Raw genomic sequence first — 10,908 nt, 5'->3', positions numbered from 1 at the left:
AAAAAAAAAAAAAAAAAAAGAATACTCATTTCAGATTTGGTTACAGGCATGGGGAAAAGAAGCAGAGGCTGTGAATGGTCTATTGTTAACCGATTTCCATCTGTTGAATCTTGACCCTTCGAGAGACCTTTATTGTCCCATGAACCAGGGTGGGCTGTATACTATTTCCAGCATGTCTCTCTGGAAGTACACCCTTCATTAATTTGAGATTTTTCTAAATTCCGGGATCCTCTGTTGAGATTAAGGTGAGAGTTGGAAATGGATGCTGGGTTGTGGTGTACTGGAATGGAAACAACACAAATGTTCTAGGTATAATGTATGTACTTTGTGAAATAAGCATCAATCTCAGAGAGTGTTTCTGCTCTTTGGGCTATGATTTCAGTGTCAGAACTGGTTGTTCTTGGGTAATCAGTGTGAGTTGGTGTTTCATGAGTAAAATTTTTGAGGAGTTTGGAAATTGAATACCACCTCTCCCTTTTTTCTTTAAATCATGTATTTTTAGTATCTCCAACACTTCAGCTTCTTTCTATCCCTATGCAAAGATGGCATTTTGCAGATGGTTATTACAAGAAGTTTTCCATGGTAATTCAGTTAGTCCAGGCAGTTAGAGACTTAAAACAACCTATAAGGGCTCCAAATTAAGTGACTAATTTGACAGTGGGTGTGTTATCAAATTTTACCTTAAAACAGTGGTTCTCAAACTTCATTGCACATTAGAATCATCTGGGATCTGTCAAAAAAAAAAAAAAAAAAGACTGATGCCTGTTCCCCTACTCAGCTCATTTTGATTTCTCTGGAGTGTGGCCTGGGCGTCAGGATTTTAAAGGTCTCGGGGATGAAAACATACTGCAAAGTTTGGAAACGACTGGTCTAAAGAGAATCTCTGTAGATTATGTGTATGTGTGTCTTCTGTATTTCTTAAAATTTTTAATCGAGTTATTTAAGTGGAAGTTCATATTTGACCTTACTTTATGCGTTACACCTGCATTTATGACAAGATGTAGGCAAATTTATCTTTACAATTCTAATTTTAATTTGAAATTAAAAGCATTGCCCTGGGTCATCCTGGTACTTTTAAATGTTCACATACATATCAGTCTTTAGTCCCTGATTTTTTCTTTCATTCAAGCTGTTACTACAAGTGTATTTGAATTCTTTTGTTGGGGAAACAGACTTCGGTGAAAAACAGGTGGATTTCTCTTTGCAGAATAGTATCTCACAACTGTAATTACCACCAGTTGTGTTAATGACATATGACACTTTTAAAAATTGAGAATCCATTTACTCTGTAAGATTTGAGGACCAGAAGATTTTCCCTCAAGATAATAGAGAAAATGATGCTTGTAAAAAACATTTTAAGCATGAACACTGAAAGTATTCCATTGCTGTGCATATGAACGTGTTTACTTTAACGTTTCATATTTTTTGCTTATTTCAAACCTGTATTTTCATAAGCTTCCCAGCTTATTCTTTTAAAATATCTTTTAACCTAATACATGTTTTTAATACATACATTTACATGGATAATTGGTTTATCTTGCGTTCTGCAACCTTCGTAAACTCAGCTATACTAGTAATGTTTTTGTAGATTCTTTTGGTTTTTCTGCATTGGTGGTTATATCATCTGTGAATATAGAAAATTCTTCTTCTTTTAAAATATTTTTTATTACTTTCTCTTGCTCTATTGCATTGGTTAGACCCTCCAATATAGTATTGAATATGAATGGTAAGAACAGACATTCTTACCTCATTTTTGATCATAAGGGGTTAAACACTCAACTTTTCAGAATTAGGTATGTTAGCTGTAGTGTTTTTGGAGATGTTCTTTATAAGTCCAAGGAAGTTTCCTTATATTCCTAGCTTTTTGAGAGTTTTTATCAGAAATGGATGTAAATTTTGCTGGATGCCTTTTCTGCAGCTATTGAGATGTTTGTATGGTTTTTCTTTTTCAGTCTGTCAATATGGTAAATTACTCTCATAGATTTTCAGTTTTCAAATGTTAAACCATCTTTGCCTTCCTAGATTGTGCTTGCTTAGTTATGATGTATTATACTTTTTTATATGTTTTGGATTTAATTTGTTAAAATATTGAGCATTTTTGCAAATACATTCATGATGGGTATTGGTCTGTTGTTTTCTTTTCTTGTCTGGTTTTGGTATCATTGTATTGCTGGGTTTATACATTGAATTGGGAAATATTCCCTCATCTTGAGTTTTCTGGAACAGTTCATGTAGAATTAGCAGTATTTCCTCCTTAAATGCTTGATAGAATTCCCCCAAGGAAACCATTTAGGAGTAGAGTTGTAACCATAAGTTTAATTTAGTTAACAGCAGCAGGGTTATACATCTCTTTCTTCTTGATTAAGCTCTGGGAGTTTGGGTCTTTTAAGGAATTTGTCCATTTCAACTGAGTTGTTGAATTTATTGGCATAATCTCTGTCTTTTCATTGGCTGCTTGTACCATTTATATTTAATGTGGCTATTGATATGGCTGAATTTAAATTTGCCATCTTGATATTTGTAGTCTTTCTTTGTCTCATCTGTTCTTTGTTTCCTTTTCTCTGACTTCTTTAGTTAAGCATATTTTATCACTCCATTTTCTGTCCTTTGGCTTATTAGCTAAAACTCTTTGTTTTAAAATTTTAGGGGTTCATATTACACATCTTTAGTATTCTTACTCTACTTGAAAGATAAGTTTTAATTTAGTCTTGCTCAGAGTGATGAAGAGAATATTCCAGAAGAGAGAATAGTGAGTAATAAAACAGAGTGGGATCCATAGGACTTTACAGAAAAAAAAACAAAAAACAAAACACTAGCTCTAGGATCTTGGTCAAGTTAATTGTAGATGATGTAGGTATTTAACATCAGGCTGGTATTTCAGTGATCAGGAAAACAATACAGTGTTGGCTGTGAATTACTTTCAGAGCACTTATCCTTTTCACTAGATTAAGAGTGGCAGCTATAATTAAATTATTGAGTTGTGGACTCTGAAATTAGATCTGGGTTGGAGTTCTGTAACTGCTCCTTGCCAGTCTGTTACCTTTCTTACTTAACCTTTCTAAGCCTCAGTTTTTACATTTCACATTTGTAAACTGCACACCATAATTGGACCTACTGTAAGATTCTTAGGAGGAATGAATGGACCAAAGTATATAAGCATAAAGCATATACTACTAGTACTATCATCACTAACCATTGCATTTATTATAATTAGATTGTTTTCCCCCCTTCCCATTTGAATAAGGAGTCAACTAATGAACTAACTTGAGAGGCAGAATCCTTGAAATGATTCTTATGGCATACTTGAAAATCAGTAAAACAAAGGAAATCAATATAAAGAAAAAAATGTAAATCATTTTTAAAAAAATCACCTTGCTTAGAAGGTGACTTATTTTTGATCATGGACCAGGCTAGCTTACATGACTAATATAATCTCTGATGATTGATTATTCATAACTTGAAAGTGCATCTAAAGTACAGCTTCAATAATGAGAAGAGAGCACAGAAAGAAAAACTGTGAGACAGCAAGGCATTGGGTTAAGAGTCCAGACTCTTAAATGGGATTGAAAAGGCTGTAATTGTGGATGCACTGCTTATAGAAGGTGACCCTAGGCTCACTGTTAGCATTTCTGTGCCTTAGTTTTTTCTATGTATACAATGCAGATGCTAATAGCTACCTCAGATGATTATTGGGAGGATTAAGTGAATTAATACATGTGAATTTCTTAGAACATTTCATACAGTAAGTACTCAAGAAATACTAACTGTTGTTCTTGAATTTTGTTGGACTAATTCCTGTGGGGTCTTTAACCTAACCCATAACGTGGAGGAAACCCTCACCCCCCTTCCATTTTACACTAAGATTATTGGTAATCAAGGAGTTGATATGGCGTCAATGGCAGGAGCAATGGATGTGAAATTGAGAGACCAGGGTTCTGCTGTGTGATTTTATGTAGTGATTTTTTTTTCGTAATGAGCTACACTTTCCTTAAAACTTCCTTTATCCCTGAAAATCTTCTTCTCATAAAAACCATATCGCTGTCCCACTTGACTTCAGAGCCCCAAGGCTGATAAGTCATTATCTTAAATGGATTGTTCCTGAGCCCAAGATCACACTCTTAGTGTAGATATTGAGATCAGTTTCACACAATAATTATCCATTTTGATGAAAAGGGGCTAAAGTGGGTCCTCCCCACTACCTCTGTTCTTAATTAGTAAAATGACCCATATTTCAGCCACGCAAAGACCTAACATCATTAATAACCATTTTTGGTGCTAAAAGTGGAGCTGGAAAAAAAGAAAAAGCAATGAGGACATTTAAAATCAGACCATTTTCTGCTTTAATTATGTGTTCTGTTAGTTGCCCATTATCGGAATTGAAAATGAACTACTTATTAATAAATGTTTGCTGAGTGAATGAGTTCATTTGAAATGGAATGATGATGTGAATTCACTCTCCTGTAGTGGTCCTGACCTCCCACCCTTTAACTTAACGGTGAGACTTGCTTTTTAAGGTTTAGTTCTATACAGTCAGTTAGGTTAATGGAAGGTTTTAGGGACTGCTGTGGATCTCATAAAGGACTAACTGTTTTTGTTGTCACTGATTTTAAGCTTTTACTCTTTTACCAAAAAAAAAAATTCATTGCATAAAAATTAGAAAATAAATAATAAACATAAAAATGACAATAAAAACCATTCATAATGCTTCCTAAGTAAGCTGTCAGTAGTATTTTACCCACATTTATTAGTGTACTTTTATTTCTTTCCCCCCGCAAAATGGAATAATTTTCTGTGTGCCAAGGTCTGCAAATATGGCTACGGCAAAAATCTCTTATGTGTTACGCATCTCTTTCCTACTGTCTTATGTCACAGCCTCACAATCCTTCTGAATACAGTACTCTAGTTGGGCACCATTTGTCAGAGTTGTTACAGCCTGAATTTTGTGGCATATGAGCAGCATCTTATTTTAAAGTAGTTTTTTATATAATTTGAGAGATAAGTTGCGTATAGAAATATGCCATCCAGTAAAGACCTCAGTCCTATGCCTTAGTTACCAGAGATATTCTCCATCTTTCCCGTTTATATAGCAACTAACTTCCGCACGTATGTGGCAAATGTATAGTTGGCCCTTGAACAATGCAGCGGTTAGGGGCACCGACCTCCCACGCAATCAGAAATCCACGTAAAACTTTTAACTCCCCCAAAACTTTCTGACAACCTCCTGATGATGGTAAGCCTTATCGGTAATGGCTGATTAACACATATTTTGTATGTTATATGTATTGTATATTGTATTCTTAAAGTAAGCTAGAGAAAAGAAGATGTTAAGAAAATTGTAAGGAGAAGAGGAAATACATCTAGAGTGCTGTACTATATTTATTTTTTAAAAATGCATGTAAATGGACTTGGTGCAGTTCAGACCCATGTTCCAGGGTCAACTGTAAGTCTACGTTGGGATACTGGCAGTATTATCTTTCCAACAGAAGCTATTTAATACCTGTGGAGAGGCTGGCTCATGCTTTTGTTTTAGTGAGGAAGCAGATTAACCCCAAAAAGTCAGGTAAGACAGTCAACGTTAGTTTCTATAGTTAAGAGTGTTGTGTTCATTATAAAGTAACAGTTACAATAACTTCCACGTGTCCAGTGCTTTACTTTTTTTATGTAAAGATAAGATGAAGCATTTTAACATTATTCCGTTAATAGCCCATTTCACCAACGACGAACAGATTCAGAAAGGCTTTACCTAAAGGTTAAATAGCTAAGGAGTCTTGGATTTTGCTCTTTCTGGTGAGTAAATTAATTAGCACAATGGTTGTCACGATTTCCATTTGTATCAAGCCCAAATTCTTTTTGCTGAGAAGACTGCCTATAATGTAACTCCGTCCTTTTTATCTACCCATGTTTCCTGCTTTTTATTATTTATTGTCTTTATACAGTGATTGTTTTTGCCTAGAATTCTTGTTCTCCAAATCTTTGGGCAACTCACCTGGCACCACCTCAGAGAAGCCTTCCCAGGCTGCCTTGTCTAAAGTAGCCACCTACTTACTCCCACTCTTCTCTCCCTATTTTCCTTTCTTCCGATTGGACCACTACCAGAAACAATCTTGAATTTATCAGTTTATTTATTGTCTGACTAATCCTTGATGAATGTAAGCTTCCTGCTGACAGTTGCATTGTCTGTCTTGTTCTGCATTTTATCCCTCATGCCCAGAATAGCATCTAGCATGTTGTAAAATCTTGAATATTTAATGAATAAATAAACTATGCTCTGACATGATCAGACTATGGCTTTGCTATCCCCTTAAGTTGCCTGAATTTTTCCATTTTCATGCCTCCGATGTCATTTTTTTCTCTACTTAATATACCTTCTTTCCTCTTTTCTAAATTCTATAAATGAGTTCTACTCCAATGGCAGCCCTTGGGTCCCATGGCATCAGCAGCACCTAGAAGCTTGTTAGAAATGCGAATTCTTGGACTCCACACCAGATTGATTCTGGGTCAGAATGTTTGGGTGTGTGGCCTAGGAGTAGGTACTTCAGGTCTTCAGGCTGTTCTTGTGTATATTTTCAAGTCAGAAGACCACTGCCATAATCATGTAAATCCAGCTACGGCCAAGTTTTGCCTTCTAGAAGTCTTTCCAAAGTCTTTCCTGAAGACTTTGACATTCTACAAGGGACCATTCCTTTCCCTGAATTAATAAAAACCTCAGAATCTTTTAACCCTAGCATGTTTTATAGCTGTTTGTTGTGTTGTCTTTGTTCCCTCAGCTAGCCTTTGATCTCCAGTAGGACAGGACCATGCCCACAGTCAGGCTTCCTCTGTGGGTGTGCACAGCAGGCAATCAGGAAATGCTTGTTTGTTTTCTGTCATGTGTGGTACATTTATGGAACAAGAACGTCCATGTCTAGAAACTTGCCTGCCCCTGAACTCAATTCTTGCTCCAGTGTGAAATTCACCACACACACTTGGTATCATGGGGCCCTGGATTATCCACTGGAGTTTGATTCTAGAAATACCAAAGCACTATTGCTCCACAGCAGCTGGGTGAGTGGGGCCTATGTGGGATGAGGCTTTTCTTTCTTTCTTTCTTTCTTTCTTTCTTTCTTTCTTTCTTTCTTTCTTTCTTTCTTTCTTTTTTTAGATTTACTTATTTGAGAGAGAGAGAGAGCACTCGAGCACGAGTGCATGAGTGGGGGGAGGGGCAGAGGGAGAGAATCTCAAGCAGACTCCCTGCTGAGCTGGAAGCTGACGTGGGGCTGGATCTCACTACCCATGAGATCGTGACCTGCCCTGAAACCAAGAGTCGGACGCTTAATCTACTGAGCCACCCCGGCGACCCTGGGATGCGGCTGCTGCTTTATCCTCCTGCGTGGGAACCTCTAGTCATTTTAGCGCTTCCACTGCATGGCAGGCCCAGGTAGTATAGCAGATGCCATCACTTTTCTCATTATTTCAGGCCCATTTTTTTATTCATCTTCCTTCTGCCTGCCTGAATATTGATAATATGTTATACTCCTCAATGGCCACCGGGAAAATGAGAAAATGAGTTGCTATTGTTGTGCTATCTGTGGAAGACAAACCACTGTGTCTTCCTTTTTACAGTGGATGTACTGCAGACAATTTCTATGGCAGCTTTAGAGATAATTTTTATGAAGATTAGAAACACTCAACTTCTGTGAGAGAAAGGAGACTAAGAATTAAGAAAAAATAAAAACAACCTCTTTCATGTAGACCTGTTTTTCCCTCCACAAATTATCTCTCCTTCATGAGTCCCAAAGTTATTCTACACGATTCTTTGTGCAGTTTCTTTAACCACCTGGCAGGGACTTTAGTTTCACTGGGTCAGCTCTGCATTAATGCTTATGCTACACGGGATAAGTACTTTATTTTCATTCTCTGTTATTTTGGATGAAAGTATAATCTTAGGATATAAGAGTTCCATGCATGGTTGTTTTCGGAATATGGAAAGATTTGATATAAATTCAGTAATCTGTGGTCATTCACTGAATACCTACTAGATGGCCAGTGATAAGCGTTAGGTCTTCTTACATGTGCAAGGAGGCGTGTACCTGCAGGACGGGTGTATTGGGGGTGGGGAAGAAGCATGAGATGCGCTGTCTTTCCATCTAGGAGTATAGAATTTTGCTACAGGGGCACCATCGTCAGAGCTGGGTTCAAATTCTGCTTCCCTTAACAAGTGTGCCATCTTGGATAACCCATTTAATTTCTCTGGACTGTTCTGATTCAGTGAAATAACACCTGTGGTGCCTCACATCCCTGGCATCTAGGTGCTCTGTGTCTGTGTGTGTTTGTGTAACTGTATGTACATGTTCTCTGCACCTAGAAAACAAAACAGAAACAAAACATCCCCCCTCAGTATTGTATAGCTTTATAGCTAATCCAAAAGCAATGTGTTTTTTTTTTTTAAAGATTTCATTTATTTGAGAGAGAAAGAGAGAGTGCAAGAAGAGGGGGAGGGGCAGTGGGAGAGGGAGAAATAGACTCCGCACTGAGCCAGGAGCCTGGTGTGGGGCTCGATCTCAGGACCCTGAGATCATGACTTGAGCTGAAATTGGATGCTTAACCGACTGAGCCACCCAGGTGCCCCCAAAAGCAATGTATTTCAAAAAATATTTTTCACAGCCTTTCCTACTCTTTATGCTCCTAAACTTGCTATTTAATTTTTGCCAATCTTTTGAATAATAAATAATATCTTAATGTTCATAATTAATATTTTCAAAATTGCCATTTAGCTTTATTATTTGGTTTAATGTCATGTCCTCTAAATGTAAAAATAACTCTTCAAATTTTGAAAGTAACTTATACTTATCATAGGAAATTTGAAACTCCATTGCTCAAATATAACTACTGTTTGCACTGTGGTGCATTTTGAATCTGCAGTCATTTTTTCTGACATATGTAATTATATAGCTTGAGATCATACCACACACACAGTTTTGTACTCTGACTTTTCATTTAACAGTGTATCATGAGAATTTCCTGTGTTGTTAAGTATTACATAAAAACGTAACTTGTAATGGTCACTCAGTAATCTCACATGTGGATGCACGTAACTTCTGTAGTCGTTGCTTGTTATGCTTTTTTTTTTTTTTTACTGTTCTAAGTAATGCTGGCATTAACATCTTTGCACCATATCTACGTCTGTTTATAAGGTAAACATTGGATTCTGTGTGGTGAACTCTGAATGTGTGGCCCTTCCCAAAACATACATGCTCAGTATGCCTGAGGGGGTGCTTGTGGGGGAAGCACTGTCCCCCCGTAGGCACGCGTTCCCTATAGCTGCTACTAGGGTACAGCATGTATCTGACGGTTGAGAGCCTTTCATCGAGAGTCTGAGGATACTCACCTTTCTCTCTGTCTCTGGCCAGTCCTACTGCTATAGGTATCGCTGTGCTGCTCGAAGCCAGAACACGCCGGACAGCTCTGCTTCCAATCTGGGATTCCGCTGTGCCGCTGACCATCAGCCCACCATGGGCTAAGAGCCGAGATGAGCCTTCCCAAGTCCAAGAGGTCGCATCTAACCTGCCCTCGGCTTGCCTCAGAATGTTGAACGACCTCGAGTGAAGAATTCCCCCTCTGAGGTGGGTTGCCTACCTGCCCAGTGGCCAAAGGAACCATCTTGCAAGACCACATCGCTGACCTGTGTCAGCATGCGTGCTTTATTGGGTGGCACGTCCTGGAGATCAGCGCTGTGCTTGACTTTGGAGAGTCTTTGAAAGAGGGAGGGGTGGATGGAACCCTGAGCGAAGCTTCAGAAGGCTTGTGTTCTTCCCAGGCTCTGCCACCAAGGCTAGACCTCAGGGTCCCACACCTGACCTTCCAGGGCCTCAGGGACCTCATCTGGACGCACAGCGTGATCTCTGAGGCCTTCTCCAACTCACAAATTCTATACGTGTATCAGGTTCTATTGTGATTTCATAGTAAGAGTTTATGACAGATTATTTTTTAGCTATTTTTTTCCATGTGTGAACCCAATCTGGGATTCTAATCATGTAAATTAAGAGGTGATACTAATCATGTAAATTAAGAGGTCTCCTATGTATTATTTTGAGAAAAGGATGGGGTGGTGGAAAAGGTGGCGGTGATCAGTCTTTATATTCATACTGCACTTTGTGTTTTCAAGGAAATCAGTGTCTTTTACATTGTTATGATGAATCCCACGTTGGCCCCTGGTGGTGTGCTTGAGTTCGGCACCGAAACGCAGGAATGTCTGTGGGGTGACTCTACTGTGCTTTATCTTTTAACATTAAGTGCCTTTGGTCCGGGGGGGTGGTTATAAGCCCTATTTCCCCCCTCTCCCCAAAGCCTTTGGTGAATGTGAAATGTGTATTACACGAAGAAACCTGTTTAATTCTAGATGGAGAAGAGGAACAGGAACCTTTGAATTGATTCTATTCAGGGTGTCCGGTATTTTATAATAGGGAAGTTGGAAATCTTGTTGGTTGTGGGATATCAGACACTCTGAATCAGGCACTATGTCGAATAAACTGGTATCTGCTACAGCAGGCTTCACTCTCCTTTTGTTTCCCTCCACTGTGTTTTCTTTTAAAGAAATGTCTTTGTGATATGTATGTGTTTTATTTGCTACAGAGCTTTCATGTCCATTAGCTACTTGATAACTTTGATGTGTGAGCAGTTTGTGGGAATTTTTGTTCCAGAAAGCAAGGCTATCTGGCCGGGAACCTTATCGTAACCTTGTTTCTTTGTGCCTCGGTAGCTGAGGCAGAGGCAAGGGCGTGACCTCGGCCGGTGGTCCTGCTTCACGTGTAGGAGAGCACCTCGTTTTACAGCGATGGCTTTCAAGCAGATACCCCTGTCATCGGAAGCCCAGCGTGAGTCCCCGGTCCTTGAAGACCCCTAAGACGTTTCTAGCATGTCATTTGAAAG

At 38.6% G+C, this 10,908-nt stretch overlaps 1 protein-coding gene across 2 annotated transcripts in view; it reads left to right on the top strand.

Moving 5' to 3' along the window:
- SUMF1 (sulfatase modifying factor 1) overlaps positions 1–10,523 on the top strand; it is a 112,422-nt gene extending 101,899 nt beyond the window's left edge. For both annotated transcript variants that reach the window (XM_034658670.1, XM_034658669.1), the window contains one exon: positions 9,390–10,523. In XM_034658670.1, coding sequence (XP_034514561.1) covers positions 9,390–9,500 — 111 coding nt within the window. In that variant the 3' untranslated portion in view covers positions 9,501–10,523. The remainder of the gene's footprint in view (positions 1–9,389) is intronic.
- The last annotated feature ends 385 nt before the right edge of the window (positions 10,524–10,908 follow it).

Source organism: Ailuropoda melanoleuca, chromosome 4 (genome assembly GCF_002007445.2).
Source record: "Ailuropoda melanoleuca isolate Jingjing chromosome 4, ASM200744v2, whole genome shotgun sequence".
In the NCBI taxonomy this organism is placed as follows: Eukaryota; Metazoa; Chordata; class Mammalia; order Carnivora; family Ursidae; genus Ailuropoda; species Ailuropoda melanoleuca.
The sequence above is the reverse complement of the archived record's forward strand: the minus strand, read 5'-3'. Positions and strand labels throughout refer to the sequence as shown.